Here is a 26,366-nt window from a genome sequence, read left to right as displayed (position 1 = left end):
CCTGCAGGGCCATGGGCCCTCCAAACCCTCCGCGGGAGATTTCTTCCTTGCCTCTTCCAGTTCCAGGGAGCCCTGGCGGTTCCTGGACATTCCTTGGCTCGTGGCCGTGTAATGCCCACTTCTGCCTCCATCCTTACTTGGCTGAGTTCTCATGAGTCCCTCCTCTTCTTAACAAGGACAGCAGGCATATTGGATTAAACGCTCACCCTAATCCGGTGTGATCACATCTTAACGAATTACATCTGCGATGATCCCATTTCCAAGTACGGTCACACTCTGAGGCACTAAGGGCTAGGACTTCAGCCTGTCTTTTCAGGGGACTCAACCCGTAACCTCCTCTGGCACAGAATGTTTATTAAATGATACAGTCATAAAATTGCAAGCATAAGTAGTTGTGTTTTCCCTTAAGTTGATATGTAAACATATGAAATTACTTACGGGAAAATGTTTTTCAAAGCTTTTCTTTTTCTTTTGTCTACTTTTCCTGGAAATCTCAATTCACACTGATGTTTGTACCTACTTTTGAGCTGAGAACAAACATCAAGTCATATATGTGGAAATCTGATGACTCTTAACAGCTCTCTGATATTAAAAAAAAAAAAAAATACAACACACTTAGGCGGCTCTGTCACCTGGGACAATTTTCAGGCTTCCCTGGTGCCCCTGGTGGTGCTCCCATGTACCACCAGTTGGTTACCAGGTATCTGGCATGATGCTGAACATTTTACCCCTATCACGTCGCTCTTTTCTCCAGTCATAGGAAGCAGGTACTATTTATCCCCACCCTACACATGTGCAAACTGAGGCTCAGAGCGGTTTACTAACTGGGCCAAAGTCAAACAGGAATTAAGGAGTTTGCATCCAGCTAGGCACCTCCCCCATGGGTTCAGTTTATAGAGCTCAGGGCCGAAGATTCTCAGTGTTACCAGCTCAGCCCATCCCACTCCAACCCCACCCAACACACACAGCAGGCACACCCCACATCACGCCCTACTGTGACGTAAGTCCATCCTGGAGATTCTCCAGCTACAGCCTGGAGTTGTAGACTTATTTCTGCAGATGCACCTATGCGCGCACGTATACACACACACACACACACACACACACACACTCCGCAATGTGAAACCCTGTCTCTACTAAAAATACAAAAATTAGCTGGGCGTGGTGGCGTGCACCTGTAATCCCAGCTACTTAGGAGGCTGAGGCAGGAGAATTGCTTGAACCCGGGAGGCAGAGTTTGCAATGCGCCGAGATGGTGCCACTGCCCTCCAGCCCGGCGACAGAGCAAGAGTCCGTCTCAAAAAACAACAACACAAAAAAGTGTTCACATGAGTACCCTGAGTGGTAAGAGGAGGCATCAAGAGATCTGATGGATAAAATGCAGAAGCAGGCCTGGCTACTGCCAGGATTTCACCCAGCTCTAACTACGTGTGTACGTGTGTGTGTGCATAAATAAAAGTGTTTTACAAAGTAAGTCTATGGTATGTTAGGCTTATTGCCCAGAAATGTGGGCTGTATGAAACGGGAAATACTAATAAAAACTGAAAACAAGACTCAACACCACCGTTCAGTTTCTCCAGGCTAGTGATGCTTTCCTAACCATAAGATGAATCATGACTAGATCAGTGATAGAGGCAGGAAGCCCAGTGAGAATTTTCTAAACCAGTTTTTAAAAACGTGGGCTGACACATTTAAAAAGAATCTACAAAGGTGTTGCACATATGTGCAGGTAAGCAGTAGACTTTGACAGGTAAATAAAATACCAAGTTTTTACAATGAAGTACTAATGCTACAGTATGTATGCCACGATTATTAAAACTTTGTCCTTCAGAAACACTTTCATCCAGTCCTTCATTTCCAGAGACTTAGATCCTTCACTCTGAAGGCTCTTTCCACGTTAATCCCACCTTTAAGTGCCTGTCTATAAATCACAGAGATCAAAGAGAGAAACTGTGCAGACAAATGTTCTAGAGCCCTTGACCACACCTGGCCCCCGCGGCAACTACTAGTCAGACGAAGACTGCAAAATGGAGATTTTATTTTCTGTTCTTCTGGAGGCAACATGGTGGAAAAAGCAAGAATCCTAAAGAATTGGATTTCTGTTAAATTGCTTTTTAACCTTGTCCTCAACTCTCCCCACCCTGCCATTTCAAGGGCCGTTTGCCTTTTTTAAGGCTCCGGACAGGGCTCCCCAGAGACGGTCCCCGCTCAGTTTCAGCACTCACAGCCTCCATTTCCTCAACTAGAAATCAAGGAGGGTGGGGTACCCTTCAACTCTAAAAGTCCATGGTTCTCCTATTTCTCTGCCTGCTTCTCTCGACACGTGGTATCTACCTCTGTTCAGGCTGCAATATCAAAATATCATAAACCAGGCAGCTCACAAACAACGGAAATTCATTTCCCACAGTTCTAGAGGTTGGGAAATTCCAGGACTGAGGGGCAGGTGGATTTGGTGTCTGGCCAGGGCCTGCTTCCTGGCTCATAGAAGGCACCTTCTCACTGTGTCCTCACAGGGTGGAAGGAACAAGCTCTCCGGGGCCTCTTTTAGAAGGACACTCAGTCCTCATGACCTAATCACCTCCCAAAGGCTCCACATCCTAATCCCATCACCTCGTGATTAGGTTTCTGTGTATGAAGTGGGGAGGGGGAGGGTATGGACCATTGCTTGTGGAGATGCTGAGAATGGCAGTCCTTTCTCAATGGTAGATTGCATGGAGAATGCCTAGGTTTGTTGTTGTTGTTTTGAAACAGAGTCTTGCTCTGTCACCCAGGCTGAAGTGCAGTGGTGCCATCTCAGTTCACTGCAACTTCCACCTCCCGGTTTCAAGTGATTCTCCTGCCTCAGCCTCCCGAGTACCTGGGATTGCAGGCACCTGCCACCACACCCGGCTAATTTTTGTATTTTTAGTAGTTATGGGGTTTCACCATGTTGGCAAGGCTGGTCTCGAACTCCTGACCTCACGTGATCCACCTGCCATGGCCTCCCAAAGTGGTGCGATTACAGGCGTGGGCCACCACACCCAGCCATGCCTAAGTTTTTCTACATCCTTTTAACTTTAATATAGTTTGCAACATTTTAATAACTAGCATACAATATTATTACAAAAATAATGGTCATTATTCTAAAACTAAAAGGTTCTAAGACTCTAGACCAGGGGTCTGCAAACTACAGTCTACAGGCCAAATCTGGCCCACAGCTTAGCTTTATACCGTCCATAAGCGAAGAATGGTTCTCATCTTTTATTCTATTCTATTTTATTTTTTTAGATGGAGTTTCCTTCTTGTTGCCAAGGCTGGAGTGCAATGGCACAATCTCAGCTCAACGCAACCTCCGCCTCCCAGGCTGAAACGATTCTCCTGCCTCAGCCTCCCGAGTAGCTGGGATTACAGGCATGTGCTGCCACATCCGGCTAATTTTGTATTTTTAGTAGAGATGGGGTTTCTCCATATTAGTCAGGCTGTCCGCCCGCCTCAGCCTCCCAAAGTGCTGGAATTACAGGCGTGAGCCACCGCACCTGGTCCTCATCTTGTTTTTAAAGGAGGTAAAACTAATATAACAGAAAATTAACCATTTTAAAGTATACAGTTTAGTAGTGTTTAATATTTAGTACATTCCTAATGCTGTGCAACCACCACCTCTGTCTAGTTCTAAAATATTTTCATCACTGCAAAAGGAAACTCCAAAGCCACTGATACCATTTAGATGTCGGTCCCCTCCAAATATCTTGTGGAAATGTGATCCCCAGTGTTGAAGGTGGGCCTGGTGGGAGGGGTTTGGATCACGCACATCCCTCCTGAATGGCTTGGCACCATCCTCCTGGTGAGGAGCAAGTTCTTGCTCAGTGAGTTCATGAGACACCTGGTTGTTTAACAGTGTGGCAGCTCCTCCCCTCTCTTGCTCCTGCTCTTGTCCTGTGATGCCCTGGCTCTCCCTTCCCCTTCTGCCATGATTGAAAATTTCCGGATGCCTCCCCAGAAGCAGATGCCAGCACCATGATTCCTGTACAGCCTACAGAAACATGAGCCAATTATAACTTTTTTTTTTTTTTTGGATGCAGGGTCTTACTCTGTCACCCAGGCTGAAAAGCAGTGATGCAATCTCACTCTTCTGCTCAGCCTGGAGTGCAATGGCGCAATCTCAGCTCACTGCAACCTCCGCCTCCCAGATTCAAGTGATTCTGCCTCAGCCTCCCGAGTAGCTGGTATTACAGGTGCGAACCACCACGCCCAACTAATCTTTTTTGTATTGTTAGTAGTGACTGGGTTTCACCATGTTGCCCAGACTGGTCTCAAACTCCTAACCTGAGGTGATCTGCCTGCCTCGGCCTCCCAATGTGCTGGGATTACAGGTATGAGCCACCATGCCCAGCCTGAACCTTTTGTAAAGGTAAGAGAAGCAGTGGGAGTGGAGAAGGCACAATAACATCAGTAACTGGTTGTGATCAGCTAGTTGCAAACACCACTGCGCTCGGACCAGCCTATGTGAACTGTTTCTCCTTCTGGGTGCGCACCTAGAAGAAGAATCACCGGGTCAGAGGATAGTTCTGGGTTTAATTTTTTAACATAGTATCCTCCATTTTGCCTCTTGGCCTGCAAAACCTAAAGTACTTATTTTCTAGACCTCTGCAGAAAAAGTCTGCCAATCTGTGCTCTAAAAAGAATTTTTTATTCCTTTTAGCTGTTTAATGCTTTATAATTACAAAGTACTTTAGCATATATATTATATATTTTGATTTCATTGGCTTTTCATCACTGCATTTGGGAGCAGAAAAGACTGGTGGCAGGACCCTCATTTTACAGATGATCAAGACCCGAAGGCTCTGGGGAGCCCCACTGGGGTCCCACAATGACTAGGAGCTGGAAGTGGGACTCAAGCACAATCTCCCTTAAAAACCCACTTTTCCTTCTGTTCTTCCACCAGCTAATCCAGTCACTGCAGACAAACATATCAACACGGGGACTAGGAAAGTGTTTTACTGGAACATTTTATTAAGAAGGAACTTTAAAAGTGGCCTTGTAGCAATGTCAATGGGGGAAATTCTAGAACTTATTAAAATACCAGTGATATCCCCAAATCATCTGACGAGCATAGAGAGTCGTGTAACTGACTTGCCCAACCCACCGACACTGCCACATATTTATCCAGCACGGACAAGGCACCCATCTTAGCTCAGGAAGCCAATCGGGATGGGGCCCTCAATGGGTGCTTCCCACAGCCATGGGGGCTGCTGACCCCATCACCCACTGCATTCCTGAGCTGAGCCGACTCTGCCTCAGTCCTGGAAGTGGCGCCCCCTCCAAGACATAATCCCCACCAACAGAAAACTTGTGGTTCTCCCGGCAGCTCACGACATTTTGCTAAGATGAAATCTCTCCCTTTGCCTTCATTCAATGTTCGACAAGGTGTGCCAGGGACCACAGCAGGTGCTAGGAAGAGGGAAAGCAACAGGATTCAGCCCTCACCCTCAAGGGCTCTCCGTCTAGCAGGGGACATGGAGACACCACCTGCCCCCAGGGGACTGGAGGGGAAGCATGTCGCAGAACTGCAGAAAGCAACACGGGATGAGGCGGGGGTCATCCAGCCTGGGTTGGGATAAGAAAGCTTTTGTCCCTCAGAGCAACAGGGGCTGATGGCCACAGAGCCTGAGTATGGAAATAGCACAGACCATCATCGGGGTCACTTAAGTCTCAGGCCTCCTGCAAACACCCCACCTCCCCTTCCCTTTGGCCTCACTGGGCTGATCCTCAAAGCAACAACCCCCAAGAATAATGTGAAGAAATTTGGCCACTTGGCCATGGTGCCTGGAGGAACAAGACCATTCCTGCCTTTGAAAAATGGGCAGGAAAACACTTATGATGGTAGGAGGATGTGAAAATAAATCTTGTGAAGTTAATAGAAGCACAGCAATTTGAAAGAAAAATAATCACATTTCCCTCCTGCTAAATCGGTATTTGCCCCTAGTAAAGTCAATTATGTTAAAGAAAATAAGTTATTATTTTCGAAAAATAAAAAAGAAGTTGATAAGTGCCTTTATTCCAGCAAATAAAACTCCAAGAAGCAAATGCTTGAGCTGCTGCGTTTAGGAAGGTCTCTAAGCGGCCTGCATGGGGTTTCTTAACGGAGATGTTGGGATGAGCCACACAATTCCCGTTAATCTGCACATCACTCCTGGGATCAGACCTCAAGAGAAACTCATGTTTGTCTCTCAGAAGCGGAAAGAAACACTGCCAGCTCCTAATGATCTTTAGACAGCCAAGAAACTAGGCCGAAGGGCCCCCACACTCCCTCTTAGCTTTCTCCTCCTCCAAATCCTCCGTGCCCACCTGTCCGAATCCTCCATGCCCACCTGTCCAAATCCTCCGTGCCCACCTGTCCGAATCCTCCGTGCCCACCTGTCCGAATCCGCCATGCCCATCTGTCCGAATCCTTTGTGCCCACCTGCACACTCTGCCAGAACCAAGTCGTTGGGGTTTCTAGCTTTTCTTCCCAAATATACAGAAGTGACTTTGCTGACTTTGCTGCTAATAACAAGTATCATTAGTAACAGTAAACAGCTGTTGAGTGTTTACCGTGAGTTAGGCCATCCCGCCCCATTTAACCCCGGGACAGTTGGCAATGTCTGAGACATCCTGGCAATGTCAATGGGGGAAATTCTAGAACTTACTAAAATACCAGTCATATCCCCAAATCATCTGAAGAACATGCAGAGCTGGAGGGGGACCTGCTAAGTGTCCAGCAAGGTACAGGACAGCTCCCCAGGGTGAAAAATTATCCTGCCCGGAATGTCAATAGTGCCGGCGCTGAGAAACTGTACTGACATGAAACAGCTCATCCAACTCTCCAGCAACTCTGCGCAATAAAAAGTACTGTCGTCACCTTGGACAAGCACACCAGCCGGGCACAGGGGGCTACAGTCACGCACCAGCAGGCAGCAGCAGCGACATGCAAGCCCGAGCATCAGCGGAGCCCCCGCTGCATGCTGGCAATCAATCCCAGGCATCAGTGGAGTCCCACTGCACGCTCGCAATCCCGGGCAGCCTCCCCTGGAAGTCCCTTCTTTGTGTTGATGCCACTTAATATTCACAGGGACCAGGCAATGAGCCTCAGGCAGGTCACTTTGCGGGCAGCACAAGCTCTCACTAGGCAGAGCTGAGTCCCCCTCGTCCAGATGAGGGGCTACCTACTGCAGGTCCAAGCTCCTAACAACTACGCCTGGCTGACAAGAACTCATACCCAAAGTTCCATCACCCCAGAATCTGCTCTAGAGGGTTCTGGCTAAGGAACTAAAGGAGGAAAACTCACAGCTCTCTGCGCTCTGGGGGAGACAGGCCTCTAATGTCCTTAACCCTGACTTCTTAAACCTGGCCCCAGGTGCACACAGTCCTCGCATCTCCTCACTACTCTCCTCCTCCTCCTTCCCACTTCCACCTAGGACTCCCAGGCCCTAAGGACTCAAGACCATTCTCACTGGGCCCTCAGTTCTCGCACAAGCCTGTCCCCACAGCCTGGGATGGAACAAAGGGATGTCTCTTCCAGAAGGGGTCCGGAGGCCAATGTGATGAGGCCAGCAGTGCCCGGGACCTGACCCAGATCAGCCACAGACCCTGTCAAGCTGAGGCAGGGGAGCGGGAATTGCAGACTGTAACCTGGGACCAGCCAGGCACCCAGCTGGACAGGAGTGGATCTGGGAATGAGGCCAGGAAGGCCACGAAGGGCATTTTAAAGGGCTTCCGGGCTGGCCGCAGGCACCCACAGTCTGAGGACATCTGATCAGAGAACCAGAATGAATGACAGGCCCTGAGAAGACAAAACCTGAATGTGTTGGTTTAGCTGTGAAAAAATACAACATCGACAGTTCATTACCCACAAGCCCAAAATACCCACAAAGTTCCCAAACCCAAAGAGATGTTTGTAATTCATTTAATAGCAAAAGTCTAGCCTGAGCGGAGAGGAGCTAATGACAGATGGCTTCCCTCGTGTTGTGAATGTTCACACGCTCGTGGCAGCGGAATCAATGTGCTCAACGCCAGGGTGTTGCCCAGAGCTGCTCGGGGGTGTCCAGCACGGGAGCCACAAGCACAGCTCCCACCTGTCTCTCCGCACTGTGACAAACTGGAATTCTGAAACACCACTGGCCTCGAGAGTTTCAGATATGGAAGAGTTGGCTGTATCAGACTATAAACCCCATGAGGGCAGCTGCGGATACCAATGTCTAAGAACAGAGCTGACAAGCAAACAGGAAGGAAGGAAGAAAGAAGGGAAGGAAGGAAAGGACAGGGAGAAGGGAGGGAGGAAATAAAAGAGGAAAGGAAGGAGGAAAGAAGGAAGGAGGGGAGGAAGAAAGGACAGAAGGAATGAGGGAAGAAGGGGAGAAGGGCGGGAAGAAATGAGTTATTTCGAGGCAGAGTCTTCCTTAACTTTTCTGTGGCTTAGGACAGAGGTTTCTAACCAAGGCTGAAACATACAGGGTTCATCACCATTCATCTCTATACATAGGTTACACAGCAGCCCAGGCTAGCTGCTTATGCAACATGTTCATCTACTCACAACATAATCAATTACTAGAAAATCTGTCTACTAGTAAGTAAAATAAAAATTATAAAACGTTAAGGAAAGTGAAACTCAAAATGCCACACTGTCCTTTTCCAATTTAAAACAATCACCAGAAACCATATATTTTCTCTATAAGAAGTTAATATTGACTGTATAACAGTTTCACATGAATAGCCCAACACTGCGTAGTACTTTCTCTTCTCAAAGCTCTTCCACACACACTATCCTGCTGTCTCCCCTGGGCAGAGCTGAGATGCACAGATGTGCTAAGATATGCCCTAACTCCAGGTAAGGGGCCCGGGGTTCAGGGAGGGCAGAGGAGGCAGCAGTAAGTGCTGTACCCAGGAATACCAGACCCCATTATTAAGGCTCCCAATCCAGTGCTCTAAACTCCACACCACAGTGTCCCAACGCCTAACTTTTAAGTCACTGTTGCTCTCCTTGATTTAACTTTATAGCCTTTTTCATTGCATACATACTCAGACAAGTGTTATTTCAGAATATAAAGATTCCATTCTATAAAGACAAAAAACACTTAAAAACAAAGACACAGTTCTCATTAGCAAGCTTTAGTACACAGCCCTCTGAGGCCAAAAGAATTAAATAGCACAGCAAAGGGGCCTGGGGTTTGCATGTGTTTTTGGACGGTGGGAATAGGAACAGCCAGATAGATACGAAAAGGACAATTGAGGCCAGGCACGGTGGCTCACGCCTGTAATCCCAGCACTTTGGGAGGCCAAGGTGGGCGGATCACGAGGTCAGGAGATCGAGACCATCCTGGCTAACACGGTGAAACCCTGTCTCTACTAAAAGTACAAAAAAATTACCGGATGTGGTGGTACGCGCCTGTAATCCCAGATACTTGGGAGGCTGAGGCAGGAGAATTGCTTGAACCCAGGGGGCGGAGGTTGCAGTGAGCCAAGATTGTGCCACTGCACTCCAGCCTGGGCAACAGAGCAAGACCCCGTCCCCCACAAAAAAGAAAGAAACACACTGAGAAAGCAGCACTGCTCTTGGGCTTGGTACACCCTGAAGAATATCCTGAAATCTATAGGACATAAGTAGCAAAATACACCCCAAGGAAAAAGGCGGCATCTGTCCTTGGCATCACTTCCATCTTTATAGGGACGTGAACATCTGTTCTGCCAACTGACTTTCAGGGTGAAAGTCCTGAGGATATACAACCTCTGTGCTCAACACCAATGAAGCTGAAGAGTCCAGACTAACACTCCTCCTGGTAATGGAAAATAAGCATTAGTAGGAACACGTGGAGGAGACCACCGAATCCACATTCCCCTCTTCCTGCGAGGTACACAGTCAGGTTACACTTCCCACCCCACTTGCCGCAGGTCTGACCAGAGACTCAGGTCAAGGTGAGAAAATGTGAGCAGAAGGGATGGGTACCACCTACAGCCCAGGCCAGAAAGAAAATCTATGCACAGTCCTCATCTCTTCCTTTCCCCATCTACAGATTGAATGGCAAAGGGCCCAGGAGCCTCGTGGAGGGCAGACTGGCAGGGTCGAAGGAGGCAGAGTCTCTGAATGGCTGGGCAGAGCAGAGCAGAGCCCCTGCTCACCCTCCCCACCGCCTGCTATGACACAAATGAAAAACAAACTCGTACTGTATGAAGCCAGCAAAACGTTGGGGCTGTTTGTTACAGCAACTAACCCTTAGTCAGAAAGGAAATCACGACTGTTACATACATATACCTAAGTTTACCTAGTGCAATCAATTAAGTTAAATCACTCCCCTGGGTGTGGTGGCTCATATCTCCAATCCCTGCACTTTGGTCAAGAGTTTGAGATCAGGGCAACATAAAAAGACCCTTTCCCAACCTCTTTTAAAAAGTTTTGTTTAATTAGCCAGACCTGTAGTCCCAGCTACTCAGAAGGCCAGGGTGGGAGGATCACTTGAGCCTGGAAGTTCAAGGTTGCAGGGAGCTATGATCACATCACTGCACTCTGGTCTGGCCAGTAGACCAAGATCCTGTCTATAAAAATAAATAAATAAAATAAAACTTAAAACTGAAACAAATCACTCAAGATGGCATATAAATTTTCCATCACACTCCTCAGGAGATGCAGCAATAAATCATAGGTCTAAACAGCAACTGCAACTATATAAAGACTCAAGGTAAAATTTCTGATGAGAGATGTAGAGATCTGCCTTCATCCTGCCCCTTCAGGGCCCCCCAGCAATCAATAAGAACTACAGTCCCTGATCTAACCTCAGAACTAACATTAAAATTCTGACCAGCACTTTGCAACAGGCCGGGGCTACAGAAGCAATGGGGCCCAATGCAGCAGGGCTGGGGAGAGCCTGAATTAAGCTAGAGATTCAGTCCCGGGCAACACGGCCTTCTACTTACAAAGCAATCAATAAAGGATGAAAGAAACTAACATTATCAGGCACAGACCACGGGCCCGGTTTGGGCTAGGTTTTCTCTTTCTCCTAAGAAGGGCCCAAAGAGGTTGGCGTTATCACCATTTTTACAAAGGAGAAACTCAGGCTTAACGTAAATAACCCCCAAGGTCACACGCCTAATAAAACACAAGGCTGATATTCAAAGACACATCTCTACAACTCTAACCTGAGCTGTTTTGACAAGCACATGCTATATGCCAAGAGAAAGGACCCTTTTCTCCTCAAGGCACCCAAATGAAACTTTAACAAACTGACAGGCATCTGTCTGGGGTGAAACCACCTGCCTTTTGAAGGTGGGGAGTGCGTGCGTGGACACTCGGTTTCCCACGTGCATGTGAGCATGTGGATACTTGCAGGGTGCCAGGCCAAAACTGAGCTTGTAAGTCATCATCAAGAAGCCCAGTGTCTTTTATTTCACAAGCCAAGCCCCCTCCCTTGCCCCATTAGCTCCTGATATTAAAGCACTCTTCTGACTGCCCAAGGCCACGGAGGGCTGTGATTGGTGTGAGTGGGGGAGAGAAGCCAGCCTCCTGGGCTGTGGAGAAGAACAGTGCCCCCTGGAGTTGTGTGGGACAGCCCTGCGTCACTAAGTGTGCGACACCAGCATCAAAGCCCGGGTTTTGCCATCACTGTCCAACTGGGATTCCAGAGCCAGTATGAGGGTGGTTACCCTACTCATGCTACAAAAACATAAATGATAAGAAAGTGGAAATAAATCCAAGCAGGATGTGTGAATATCCTAATGCTAAATGCAGCTGAAGCCCAGGTAGGTTGAGCTCGAAGAGACTGAGCCAAGCTCACAGAATGATCACACTTAAAAAGAACTGCTCTGAAGTTCCTGTTGGGGTGCCAACCAACTGATTGCGTTGTTCTGTCACTAATTTGATTACAAGGAATTTCCAGATCTGAATACAGAAACAAATCAGAGTCCATTAGAAAGCTCCTAACCTCCCTGGAGTCCAGTAGCACTAGGGACCCACAGCCTTGCAGGAAAAAAAAAAAATTCAAAGGCCACTAAAGACAGAGTCCCAGAAACTGTAGATGAAAAGTCTTATGTTATCAAATTCACACAGTTATGGGCTACATTGTGTCCCTCCAAATCCATATGTCAGTGTTCTAACCTCAGAAATTCAGCATCCTGGATGTGTCACTGTATTGGGAGGCAGGGAATTTAAAGAGGTGACTAAGTTAAAGTGTGGTCTTTAGGGTGGGTCCTTTTCCAGTATGAGTAGTGTCTTTTTTTTTTTTTTTTTTTTTTTTTTGACAGAGTCTTACTCTGTCACCCAAGCTGGAGTGCCATGGCACGATCTCAGCTCACTGCAAGCTCCGCCTCCCGGGTTCATGCCATTCTCCTGCCTCAGCCTCCCGAGTAGCTGGGACTACAGGTGCCCGCCACCACGCCCGGCTAATTTTGTGTATTTTTAGTAGAGACGGGGTTTCACCGTGTTAGCCAGGATGGTCTCAATCTCCTGACCTCATGATCTGCCCACCTTGGCCTCCCAAAGTGCTGGGATTACAGACATGAGCCACTGTGCCCGGGTTTTTGGTTTTTTTTGGGGGGGGATGTATTTTCCCTCTTGTTGCCCAGGCTGAAGTACAATGGCACAATCTCGGCTCACTGCAACCTCTGCCTCCCAGGTTACAGCGACTCTTCTGCCTCAGCCTCCCCAGTAGCTGGGATTACAGGCGCCCGCCACCACATCCGGCTAATTTTTTGTATTTTTAGTAGAGATGGGGTTTCATCATATTGGCCAGGCTGGTCTCTAACTCCCGACCTCAGGTGACCTGCCCACCTCAGGTGACCTGCCCACCTCAGCCTCCCAAAGTACTGGGATTACAGACGTGAGCCACCGAGCCTGGCCATAGTGGCCTTATAAGAAGAGGAAATGAGGACACTGACACACACAGAAGGAAGACCATATGAAGACACAGTGAAGACAGCTGTCTGTAACCCAAGGAGAGAGGTCTCAGAAGAAACCAACTGCCAAAACACCTTGACTCCAGCATTGCAGAAATGTGAAGAAACACGGTCCTGTTGGTTAAGCCACCCGGTCTTGTGGTCCTCTGTTATGGTAGCTCCAGTCAACACACAAATTCCACACTGATTTCAACATCAGCCCCAAAGCACTTCCCAGGACATCAATAAAAGCAAATTGAAGAACAGTGGCTGATGGCAAATATAATCCATTTGCATAACAATGTTTCCAAACTGCCTTAAGGTGCATTAATTAGTTCCTGTGAACTCCCATCAGCCCAGCCTCAGTGAGGCAAAGCCCACAGTACCATCCTGAACAGCGCTGCTTCAAAACGGGGAAACCAGACTGGAAGAGGTTCAAACACTCACCCTGGGTCACATGCATGAAAAGTGTCCTTGTCAAGGCTAAAACTCAAACTCTGACCCCTCCTGGGGTCACCTCCTCATTTCCTCCCTAAAGGCCTTCCAGATGCACTGAAGGGTCTGAAAAGTGAACATCCTGACAACCACATCTTGACAAGGGACCGCCTGGTGTTAACCGTGGTCTCCACACCGCTGCATGTGCCCAGTGAGCCTTCCACTCCATGATGTCTCTTCAAACTGGATCAAAGTCCTCCCCTGAACACACTCGGCAATTTCACAGCTCAGTGGACCCGCGCATATCGCGCCCCACCAGCACCCTCTGGATCGGCCACCTTCTCCTGCACTGCGGCAGCACGGGAAGCTGCACGCTGGCTCCCAAATGAAACCAAGGCAAATGCAAAATCCAACTACAATGAAAGACAACTATACACCTACACAAGCAGTAAGGACAGTGACAAATGATGGCAAGGATTCCGAGAAATCTACAATCACATATATGCCGCTGGTGGGAATGTGAACTGGCACAGTTACTCCAGGCAAGTTTGGCAGTTTCTTAAAAAGCTAAACATCCAACTATCAGACAACTCAGCCTCTGCACTCCTGGGCATTTATCCCAGAAAATGAAGACTTAGGTTCACACTAAAACCTGTATGTGCATGTTGACAGCAGCTATATTTGTCACAGCCAAACCCAGATGTCCTTCAATAGGTGAAGAGTTAATCTGGGGCATATCCAAACCATGAAACGATACTCAGCAAAGCAGCAAAATCCTGGTGAATATCCAAGGAGAGATACTGAGTGAAAGAAGCCAATCCCAAAAGCTTAACTCCTATGCAATTTCATTAATGAAACACTCTTTAAAGGACAGTATTATAAAAACACAGAACAGGCAGAGGGTAGCCATGATTTGAGGGGAGAAAGGCGTGAAGGGAGGTACATAAGGACAACTGAGGGGTGCTTGCGCTGCTGGAAATGTTCTGTACCTTGACTATCGATGTCAATATCCCAGTCGTGATGCTGCACTACAGTTTTACAAGACATAACCTTAGGGGGAACTAGTAATGGCTACTCATGATCTCTCTGAATTATATTTTACACCCACATTTGGCTATAATTACCTGAAAATACAAAGTTTAATGCAATCATCTGAAAATACAAAGTACAGAGAAGAAGGGAAAAGGGAGGGAGGAAAGGAGAGTGGGGACAGTGTACAAGCATGCACTTGCTACAGCGATGGCCCTGGGGCGCCAGCACCACACCCAGCAAAGGACACCCACACAGCCTATTTCTTCCTCCCCATTTCACTACCTGCATCCACAGAGGTGATAAATGAACAAGAGACAGAACTACTGACACACGCTAAGACAATCCTGATCAGATGTCTGGTATCCTAGGCAAACAATGGCATAGAAATAAATTTAAATTTTTTATGTTTCCAAAGTAAAATCAGGTTTGTAGAAATATAATATGCCCTGATTTGGTTTTGCTGCAACTCCAGTGAATGAAAATGCCTGCATTTCTATTTACTTATGATCAAATCTAATTTTTCTTCCCCAAAGTAGCAGCTTGCTTGCTACTCTAGATAACAAAAGAGATCTCTTTTCAACTCCCACGCTCCCAAATTTATTTGGATATCACACAATTCTTAGCAATTATCACCGCTCAGAGCTAATGTGAACGCATACAAGTCAGGTTCCTCACACTGAGCAAATGTGACTTCCAACCCCATTAGAAAGTAAAACGTACCATCAAGAAATCAACTTTTGAAGAAAGGCATTTTTCCGGCAACCTGTTAAATGCACACAGAAGCCACTTGTCGCTACGTTTCTAAACTTTGTGCTTTATTAAATAAAAAGTTAATAAAAGCAATGCTTCACTGAGTACTTGGCATATCTTGAACACAGTGCTAAATTCTCTGCCAACATCATCTCGACGAGTCCTCACAACTTGGCAGCAAGCAGGCTTAGTTCCACTTCACAGATGAGAAAACCAAGCCTAAGAAAGTATGAGTAATTTGCTCCGGGGCCCATTATGAAGAAGAGTAGTGCCAATGCCCCATCCCGTTTGAGAGCTGTACCCTGGAAGTGGCCGAAGTGAAGAGCACACTTGGGTTCACCACCTTCAATGAACTTAGTAACAGATCTCAAGGGTGCAGACAGCCTCACCCTGCAAGCTTCTCTCCCATCATCTGTATTAGTTTTCCACTGCTGCCATAACAAATTACAACCTAAGCAGCTTAAAAACCACACAAATTTATTATCTCAGTTCCACAGGTCACATGCCCAGCGGCTCAGGGTCTCAAAATCAAGGTATTGGCTGGCTGGGCTCTTAGCAGAAGGCCCTGGGAGGAAATCTGTTTCCAAGCTCATTCAGGGTGTTGGCAGGATCCAATTCTTTGTGACTGTAGGACTGAGGTTTCCATGCTGGTCATCAGCTAGGGGCCTCCCATAGCTCCCTGAGGCCTCCCTCTGGTCCTTGCAAGTGAGTCCCTACAACTCAGGGCCAGCAACTGTGCCTCCCAACATAGGCTCTTCTGACTGCCTGTTTCATAACTTTCACAGCCAAAGTTCCCTGTGCCCATGTGGATGGTCCTGACGACCAACTCCAGGTGACCTGAATCACATCTGCAAAGTCCCTTTTGCCACGTAACGTATCAAATTCACAGAGTCTGGGGATTAGGGCATGGACCTTTTCGGGGACCATTATTCTGCCTTCAACACCATCGCTGAGATGTGAGTGAGCACATAGTCTTCACATGTGATTCTAGAACATACTGCATCTTTTCACCTCATCTTAGGAACAGGATCCATAGGAACATAATTTTATTGATGTTGGGACATAAGACTGCCTACTGGGCTGTGAGGGAAAAGATCACCTGGCCAGTGTGACAGCTAAGTCAAGGTTTACGCCTGTTAATAAGCCAGGCCCGTAAATATCACCCACCAACTCAAAGCCAAGGGGGAAACACGTGCTGCTTAAATTTCACAGGCAGCCCCCAGTGGAATGAATCAGCAGGAACCAGCATTTCCTGCCTTTGCAGAAGGAACCCCAGATCAGCTGTTTACTCCTTTCCCAATTTTACAAAATAAACAACTGAAGTATCTCATTTACAAACAATGCTTCTAACAGACTCCCAGTACTTGCAAACAATAAGCTGTGATTCATGTTTCCAAATGAGATGGAGTTTTATCATTTTCTTTCCCCTCGTGATTCATTCATGGGCCAAGTGGCCAAAGTGGAAGTGTGGTCCACCCACAGAGCCACCAGAGCGCCTCCAGGGAAACACAGCTCTGTTGTTAAGCTCCGAAAAATGCTGGCGTTGGTAAGGGTGGTGGAGGGGTCCTGCAGTAATTTTCCCTTAGGTGGAAACAGCCAATCACCTACTGGAAGTAAATCCCTACATCCCAGCACCTACATCCTTCCCAGTCAGCACCCTCCGTGAGAACCACTAAAATCCTCCCACTGCACACTTCCAGACAAGTGGGGAGCCTGGGACGGCCCCAAAGCGCTCATGCTCAGCTCCTCTCCCACACTCCCTGATGGGGGACTCTGGTTAAAGTGCACTGGATGCCGAGGGAGTGGTGCTGTCTCATTATCGTCTACCCAGGGAGATGTCATCTGCACTCAGTGAGAGGAAGCACAGCAGCCACTCTCTCCTCTACCTTCAGCCCTTCACATCTTTCCTGGAATTTCCTGGCAAAACCATCCCAGATACTTTTCACCTTTTAAAATTTTCCAACACTGTTATCTGTGTTTTCTTAACTTTTTTAAATGTATTTTTTCTTAATCAAACATGGAGTTTTCTTAAAACCAAAGTATTAGCAAGAGGTGTGATGTTAGACGTCACCACCATGAGCGCTGGTGAAGCTTCTGCAAGGTGTGAGACTCAAGGGCACCGCCCCATTCTGGCCCATAGCCTCCTCCTCAGCAAGGAGACCCGTTCTCCCATCTATGAACATTCTTTTCAGTCTTCTCCAGACCATCCAGCTACGCTATAGGATCCTCACTGACACCACCCAGGTCTCTTTGGGGGCAGATGAAGGGTAACAAGGTCTCTTAAAATGTGGTGTCCCAAAGAGAAGCCCTGCCCATCTGCAGGCAGTCACAGGACACTGTAGCAGCTGAACCTGAGGCGGCCACACTTCACATCCAGGAGGCACCGCTTACTAGTGATGTGAGCTCGGGCAAGCAATCCACCTCTTCCTTGCCTCTGTAGAATGGGAGCAGTGATGGCCCCCACTGCATCCCCAATGGCCATTACTGCACCCTTGCCATGGGCGCTTGAGTTGCTTCCTCAGCAGGGCCAGGGCTATGGGATGCCTGCTCCTCTGCCAGCCTCCTGCCTCTCCCAACTATCCACCTCCTCCTCCTCCTCCTCTCTCTCTCTCTCTCTCTGCGTGCTAGTGCTAGTTCCCTGGAAGTCAGTCCTCAACTCTCTCCTTTACACACTACCCCCCAAAGGACCCCCACTGTCTCCACACCCCAAGCATTCTCAGCTGGAATCTCCACCTTGAACCTCCCTCCTCCCATGCAGACTGAAGGCACGTGCCAAGTGCCCCAGACTGAATCCATTAGGTGGTGCACAGGGTGCAGGTTACAGAGTCTGCACACAGACGAGCTCTCCTGCACTTTTGTGAATGTATCTGAGCCTCGGTTTCCTCATCTGCAAAATGGGGAGATGGGGAGGAAGCTCAGCCATAATGGTCTTGAAGCAAGGAGGCCCCCCCTATGCCTCCCAGCATGTGGAACAAGCTAAGTGCAGGCCCGGTGGGACCCAGGGCTGTCCCAGCACTGTCCCCACGACCACTGTTCAGCTGGCTCCGTGGTCAGGGCCCACTGTAAGTCATTAACAGCAGAGAGAAGCAACTGTTCACAGAAAGGAGAGCGCTCCGGGAACAAGGGCGCTTCCCAAAAGTCAGAGGGCCAGGATTCGAATCACACCAGCAGAGGGGCGGGCAAGTCACTGCCAGTGCAGGCCCAGCACGGGCCAGGCACAGAATGGGCGCGGGGCTGCTGCTGAGACGGTGCCCTCGGAGGACACAGCGTGGGCTATGGGAGGCCACCAAAGGTCTTTCCAGTCAGGCCGACTGGCCTGGAGGAGGCAGGCGGTCAAGGATGTCTGTGGATGGTGGGACGGGGAAAAGCAAGCCCGAAAACCAAATGGGAAGATCCCGGACCCCGGAGAGCAGGAGAGCAGCCACGGCAAGGTCCCGAGACCAGGCGCACAGGTCAGGAGGAGGTGGGGGTCCGCAGGCCTCGGCGGCGGGCGGCGGGCTGCGGGTCCCCAGCGGACGGACCCGTCTGTTGTGCCCCAAGGGAACGCCTCCCTCTCTGGAATGCGCACTCGGGTCCGAAATGTAAACTTGCAACCCGACTCCTTCCATCCCCCCTCGGAAGCGACAAAGAGCCGCGGAGCAAAAACAGGCCCCCGCTCTCCCGGACGGGTCTCCAGATCCGGGCCCACAGGGGCGCTCGGCCGCTCGCCTTCTCTCCAAGGTCCCACACGGTCCCCAGCGAGACCGCCGAGGGGCAAGGGGCGCCGGCCACCCGGGTCGCGCCCGCTCCTCCCCACCGGGAAAGGGCGGAATTCTCCGCTCTGACCGCGCCGACCTGAGCCCGCCCACCCAGAGCCCGGACGCGGGACGCAAGTTCATCCAAGCAGCAGAAGCCACCGCGAGACAGTGACCCCTGAGCTTCCCTGACGGGCCCAGCCGTGCAGAGAGCAGCTCAGGGGGCTCCGCTGCAGGGGTCCCGAGGAGCGGGCGTCGGAGGGGACACCCTGGGGAGGGACGTACCCGCCCCCATTCCCACCCTACCCCCTCCTGTTCCCGACCCGGATTCCCCGGGCTGGAGCGGACGCTGCGGGGGCGCGGGGCGGCGGGGGGCGCTGGACACTGCGCGCGGGGCGGCGGCGCGGGCGGAAGCGCCTCTCCCTGGCCCGGCAGCCGCTCGGGGCGGCAGCAACAGGCTCCCGGCACACCCGCCCCGCCGGAGCCCGGGCTTGGGGCGAGAGGCGCGGCGGCAGCGCTGCTCACCCACGCCGTACTTCTCCTCGCGCTTGGTGGGCACCCAGCGCGTCATGGTGCCGCCGGAGCCGCCGCGGGTCGGGCAGGAAACTCCGCGTCTAGGCCGCCATTTTCCATTCCTTTCGAGCCGCGACAGGATGGGGAGGAAAAAGTTTGCGGCGGAGGCGGCGTCATGTGGGACGGGGCGGGCGGAGCGTCGCGGGCCGGATGGGAAAGGCCGGGAGCGCCGGCGGGAGGCGGGACGGCAGCGGGCTCTGCGCCCGCCCTCGGCGCGGACCCTGGGCGCGGACCCCGCGGCCGCCGGGCGCCCCTTCATAGGTCCCCGTGCGCCCAGCCCCGCGCCCCGCACCCGGGCACCCCCGCGGGTTTCTCCTGAGTTCCTGGAGCTCCCGGGGCTGGCGCTCACACCGTGAGAGGGGTGCGCCCTTGGTGGGGCGGGACGGGCGGGGGGTTTCTACGCGGGGTAGGAAACGGGCTGCTTGCAAGGCGCGGGGTTAGGCCGGAGCCAGGTGGTGCGAGGTCCCCAACTCGGATTCCTCCCTGGTGGAGAATCCCGGAGCAGAGCAAACAGCAGAAGCCCTGGGAAGGGCCCTCCTGAGCACGTGGCTCATTCATTCATTCAACCAGTGTTACCTGAGCGCCTGCCTACCCATTGCCCGAGTGTGCTGGGGGAAGGGACGCGTCAGGTAACAGCACAGGTAAGTGCCGGCCACTCAAATGGGGTGAAAAGAGGTGGCACAGCGCTGCCGAGGGAGTGCGTTCCCGACAGATGACCTCTTGCTTGGGTACTGAATGAGTGGAGTTTTCCAGAGAGACCAGGAGGAAGCAGTCGCAGAAACCTCAGCCCGGCTTGGCTTGCAGAAGCTGATGCTAGAATAGTTGTGGGACTCAGGATCTGAGGAAGAGAGAAGCCGGGAAAGGAAAGCCCAGGCCACGCGTGGGGCTCAAGAACGGCATCCTCGCCCAAGATGGGAGTTCTCAGGCCCCGGTGTTTCTCTTGACAGTAAAAGGTGGGGGCTTCAGATTTCTCCAAGGGAAAAGTTAAAGCAACACACACCTATTTATTTTTACTGCAATTTCAGAAAAGAGAGGTTAAAACCAAGAAATGGACAAAGCCTCCGAATGAAGGCAGCCCTTTAAATGGAGTAAATTTGGTTTCATGACACACTAATGGGGCGTCTTCTCTCCAAAGACACAGAGACAACTGCACTAAATTAGGGGGCCATCAGGGATTGGAGGAACGAAGGTAAAAAGAAGAAGGTAAGAAAAAAGAGGTCCCTACCTCTGTGGGGTAGGGACAGTGCTGAACAGCAGGGCTCGGGAGCCCACAGGGAGGTGGCCAGAATGGCCACAGGGCCTGGGGAGGACCAGGTGGGGCACCATCCTGGGTGGCGAATGCCCATCACCTACCCTAGGGGCCGCCCAGAATGCAGATTAAATAAACATTCAGGAATGGCAGCGGAGCTTTTCCATTTTCGTGGGTTTAGAGGGAACCTGTTGCGTTCAAGAGGATAACGTGGGACCTGAGCATTCTGGTAAGTCAACCCCACATTCATGGAAAGCCACGGGCTCTGTTTTACTGATAAGGAACTGAAATCCCACAGAGGAAGTGGCCAGGCTCACTCACACACAGCATGCACTTGAAGCTTTCTGTGGAAATCAGAAACCTCCAGGCTTCGGGCGCTGTGGTGGTGGCCTGGTGACTCCGACCCCCTGAAGGAGAAGCATCTGTGAAGGTGCTGTCCACGAGAAGTAGGGTGCTCTATGATAAAGGACATGGTGGCCTGACCTGCTCCAGAGCAGTGAGGGCTCCCTTGAGGAGATAAGATAAACCCAGACTTTAAGGATAAGTGGAAACCAGCTAGGTGAACTGGAGTGGGAACAGCACGTGCAAAGGCCCTGGTTTAGGAAGGAACACCACTCCTTCAGAGCACGGAAAGGCCAGGATGGCCAAAGCACAGGGAACAACAGGAAAATGACGTAAATTGAGGCTGCAAGATGTAGAAGGGCCTTATTGGTCGTGCTAGGAATTTGGAATTCTGCAAAGAAGCCTGGGAAATAGATTTTGGTGACACTCGCCTTCTCTTTAATGCGCAGTTTCAATTCTGTTGGTGTGATTCTGCATTGGAGATGGCATGCTGTAATGAATGGCCAGGAGCTTATTAAGAGTCATGTAGACTTGGGAGGCCTGACCTTGCCATGCCTAGCTGCATGGCCACCCTCCTGTTTCTGGCTATTCTGTTTCTAAACCTTGGGGTTCTGACATTCCTACATATAAACTAGGGGTTGTAATATGAACCTCACAGGTCAGTCTTAGGATTGTAAGAGGAGACGTGACTGCATGTGGAAGACATCGTAAAGATGTGCTTCCTCATCTCACCCTACTTCTCGGGCTGGTCACACCCACAAGCATGGCACAGACCCAAGTCCTGCAAGATGTTTTTTGATAACCTCATGGTTCCCATTTTCTAGAACAGTTGCCGCTTGCACTCAGATAAAGGTGACTCACTGAATGCATTAATAAGTGTAGGCAGGATTTGCATACTTTTGGTAGACCGTCATATAATACATTTATAAATCAGAATCTTAAAACTCCAGGTGGAGCCGGGCACAGTGGCCCATGCTTGTAATCCCAGCATTTTGGGAGGCTGAGGCAGGCAGATCACTTGAGTCAGGAGCTCGAGGCCAGCTTGGCCAACCAGGGTTTTAGTAGAAACCCTGTCTGTACTGAAAATACAAAAATTAGCTGGGTGTGGTGGCGCACACTTGTAGTCCCAGCTGCTCAGGAGGGGGAGGCAAGAGAATTGCTTGAACCCAGGAGGCAGAGGTTGCAGTGAACCAAGATCGCACCACTGCATTCCTGCCTGTGTGACAGAGCGAGACTCTGTCTCAAAAACAAACAAAGCAGAACAACTCCAGGTGGACCATGGGCCAGGTTTTTGTGATTGTGGCTTCAGTCCCTTGATTGCAACATGTGACCACGTTTGGCCAAGATGTACCTGTAGCCATAGTCCTGGAAGCTCTGAGAAGATTCGTCAGCATCCCTGGGGTGTTTGGGCAGTGGTCTCATCTTGTGGCTCTAAATCAAGTCCATGGCCCTCTCTCACTGTCCTGTGGTTGCATAAACTCAGAGCTGGCTTCGCCTCCAATTCCAGGAGCCCCAGAGGTTGTGGCCTGTTGCCATTTTTACCTCCTGAGTCAATGTGGCTGGACCACAGGTCTCAGTTGCCCTCCCAGACATCTTGCAGGACTTGGGTCTGTGCCATGCTTGTGGGTGTGACCAGCCCGAGAATGCTGAGGCTCTCAGTTGCTCGGTGCTGCCTGTCACTGGGATTTCAGAGTAGCGGCCCCCCGTCTCCAAGATACAACAGAATCTTGCTTCGGAGCCATGAAGAACATAATTAATATTACAGTTTTAAATCTTGAAAATTATAGTTTTAATTTTTTCAATTCAAAAAAATTTCACACATTTGCACTACAAATTCAGGAGGTAAATGCAGCAAAATCTTGCCTGGTGGAGGTACCAGAAGGCACAGTGAGTCGGTGGGGCATGTTTCTCAGTTGGTGGGGAGAGATGAGAATGGGGCAGGGATGTGGAGATTTTATGCAGGAAAAGGGGCCTGACCACACATTGCTTACCCTTTGAAAGGGGAGGAACAAGGTCTTGCAGGGAGGCCTGTGCCCACTGCCTCTTGGATCCAGTGGCAGATCTGGGCATCATACTGGATGACCAGGCATGTGGTCACAATGCACAATGCCACCCTGCCCAAAAGTATATATTCAAGACTTTAGACCCAACTTCCTGCTTACAGGAAATAGAGGAGGTTGAGGAACAAGTGACACCATAAGAAATAAACAGTGAAACAGGCGAGGCACAGTGGCTCATGCCTGTACTCCAAGCACTTTGGGAGGCTGAGACGGGTGGATCACCTGAGGTCAGGAGTTCAAGACTAGTCTGGCCAACATGGTGAAACCCCGTCTCTACTTAAAAAAAAAATCTGGACATGGTGGCAGGCACCTGTAGTCCCAGCTGCTCGGGAGGCTGAGGCACGAGAAGCGCTGGAACCCAGGAGGCCGAGGTTGCAGTGAGCAGAGATCGTGCCGTTGCCCTCCAACATGGGCAACAAGAATGAAACTACATCTCAAAAAAAAAGACACTGAAACAAAGCTGGAGGGTAGAATATTCTTTCAGGTAGTAATCTGGTCTTTTCAATAGTCAATATTGTAGAGCACGAAGGGGACAGTGGAGAAGAGCTCTTCTAGATTTTAAAAGATGTAAGAAATACAACATTTAAATGTACTGTGTTATCCTTGATTGGAAACTGCTTTTAATTATCCAACACTTAAAAAAATGTTAAAGGCAAGAGGTGGTTTGAACTATGGACTGTTACTAGGTTAAATATGTATTTTTTTAATTTTCTTAAGTATAATAATAGTTGTTATCATGGTTAGGTGGGAAAAGATCCTTAAATTTTAGAGATGCATGCTGGAGTATTTAGAAGTGAACCATCATTGTATTTGTTATTTAAAACACTATAGGAATAAACAAGATGAAGCAAAATTGCTCAATCTAGGTATGGGTCTATGAGTGTTTCATCTTTCTACTTTTTTCTCCATATTTGAAATCTTTTGTATAATAAAGTCAAAGTTGGGGAAGGAGGAGCTTGAGATTGCAAAATCCGTTTGAGAAGCAGCCACCTTGACTGGCTTCACTCTAATAGCCTGGATGCTGCCTCCACTCTGCAGGTGCACTGCTCAGCATTCTCCAACAAGATCACTAAGGCAGACCCTACATGTTAAATTTCAATCAGTTTCATCGAGCAAATATGCTGTTAAACAGAGACTGCTGTGTGCTGCGTCAGAGTGCCTTATGGGCAAATGTGATGGTAACTGTAAATGCAGACCAAGCAGTCCTTCCCACACTGTGTACACAAAGAAGTGAGCTCTGGAACTGGGAGCCAGGACATCTGCAGGAGGAGAATTCTGAAGTGAAAGGAGGCCTGGATATTGTTTGCAAGGCCTTGTCCCTAGAGCCTGGATGCTCTCAGACCTTCCACCTCGGGGCCTCAAGGTCTAGGACAGTGCCAGGGAGAGTTCATAGAAACAAATGTGTTCCAGACCTTGGCAGCTGTCTGACTCTGAGACAGTAACCTGGCCACTCTAAGTTTCCTCTTTTTTTTTTTTTTTTTTTAAGTTCCGGGATACATGTGAAGAATGTGCGGGTTTGTTACATAGGTATACGTGTGCCATGGTGGTTTGCTGCACCTGTCATCTAGGTTGTAAGCCCCACATACATTAGGTATTTGTCTTAATGCTCTCGCTCCCCTTGGCCCCCACCCCCTGACAGGTCCTGGTATGTGTGTTGTCCGCCCCCAGCCCCCGCCGTGTCCATGCGTTCCTATTGTTCATCTCCCACTTATGAGTGAGAATATGTGGTATTTGGCTTTCTCTTCCTGTGTTGGTTTGCTGAGGATGATGGTTTCCAGCTTCATCCATGTCCCTGCAGAGGACATGATCTTATCCTTTTCATGGCTGCATAGTATTCTGTGTTGTATATGTACCACATTTTCTGTATCCAGTCTTCCATTGGTGGACACTTGGGTTGGTTTCATGTCTTTGCTGTTGTAAACAGTGCTGCAATAAACATGTGTGCATGTGTCTTTATAGTAAAATGATTTCTGTTCCTTGGGGTATATACCCAGTAATGGGATTGCTAGGTCAAATGATATGTTTTGGTTCTAGATCCTTGAGGAATCATCACACTGTCTTCCACAATGGTTGAACTAATTTACATTCCCACCAACAGTGTAAAAGCATTCCTATTTCTCCACAGCCTTGCCAGCATCTACTGTTTCTTGACTTTTTAATAATTGCCATTCTGACTGGCAAGGTTTCCTCATTTGTAAGATAGTCTGACTTCTAAGCTGTTTTAAAGATTGAATGAAATAATGGCAGCAGAACTTAGCCCAGGTAAGGACTCTAGGTGAAACAATGGTTTTCTGATGCTGGACATCAGGTGGTGGAGGACTGTGATCTCAGAAAGGAGTGAAACAAATGAGGTGCACCCTGCAGTTGCCCAGCTTCCTTCCTGGAGGCAGCTTTGGGCTGCGCATAGGAGGGAGAAGTCAGCTGAACCCTGAGTCTCACTGGGTGGAAACAGATAATGGAGTTCAGAGAAGCCAAGTCACTAGGATTTGCAGGTCGGAGTACCCAGGATGAGGGAGCTGCTCACCCAAAGAGAGAACACCAGAGTTCTGCAGAAGGGCCACCCTGAGTCTCTGAATGAATGCTGATCTCTGCATCTGTGGAGTGAAGCTCCATGAGGCTGGCAGCAGAAAGAACACCAGAGAGTACCAGGCCTGGAATAATTCGGAAAGCTCACACAGTACTCAATGTTCCCTCCAGCCAGTGTGGAAACACTTCACAATCTAGAGGGTATCAGGCAGAGTCCTCCAAAAGATCACAGCTTTAAACCAAAGGCTACTCTGGTAAGTAATAAAACTTAAAAGCCAGCTCAAGAGAATAAAACTGTGCTCAAGTTACTTGCTGCATGCTGAAACAAAGTCCAGCAGTGTTTAATCACAACAAAGTAAAATCACAATGTCTAGCATCCATTCAAAAATTACTAGCCATGCAAAGATGCCAGAAAATATGGCCCCCAACCAGGGGAAAAAGTCAGTAGAAACAAATGCGGAAATGAAAAAGATGATGGAATTAGCAGAGGCCTGAAAACAGTGTTATAAATATACTGTATGTGACCAGAGAGATAGAGAAAACCATGAACATAATGAGGAAAGAACCAGAGGCCAAGGAAGCCAGAGCCAGTGCATTCATGGGAGCTGTGATTGTCATGTGGGACTGGTGTAGATGGTCTCTGAGGTCACTTATTCTAGCCAGCAAATTCTGGTATTCTCAGTTTCTTCCTTTTAAACTTAGGCAGAAGTGATCCTTCCTATCTCTGGTTGGGAGCACTCACTGTTGCCTCTTCTGAGCTCTGTGAATTACAGTGGCTGTCTACTGGGA

General features: G+C 49.3%; 1 protein-coding gene across 2 annotated transcripts in view; it reads right to left on the bottom strand.

The window, feature by feature from the left end:
- The window catches only part of DOCK1 (dedicator of cytokinesis 1), a 540,207-nt gene extending 520,706 nt beyond the window's left edge, over positions 1–19,501 (bottom strand). For both annotated transcript variants that reach the window (XM_025396230.1, XM_025396231.1), the window contains exon 1: positions 19,353–19,501. In XM_025396230.1, the coding sequence (XP_025252015.1) occupies positions 19,353–19,398 (46 nt within the window). In that variant the 5' untranslated portion in view covers positions 19,399–19,501. The remainder of the gene's footprint in view (positions 1–19,352) is intronic.
- Positions 19,502–26,366: the final 6,865 nt, after the last annotated feature.

The sequence above is a fragment of the Theropithecus gelada genome, chromosome 9 (genome assembly GCF_003255815.1).
Source record: "Theropithecus gelada isolate Dixy chromosome 9, Tgel_1.0, whole genome shotgun sequence".
In the NCBI taxonomy this organism is placed as follows: domain Eukaryota; kingdom Metazoa; phylum Chordata; class Mammalia; order Primates; family Cercopithecidae; genus Theropithecus; species Theropithecus gelada.
Note: the sequence above shows the minus strand (reverse complement) of the source record. Positions and strands in the feature narration are given on the sequence as shown.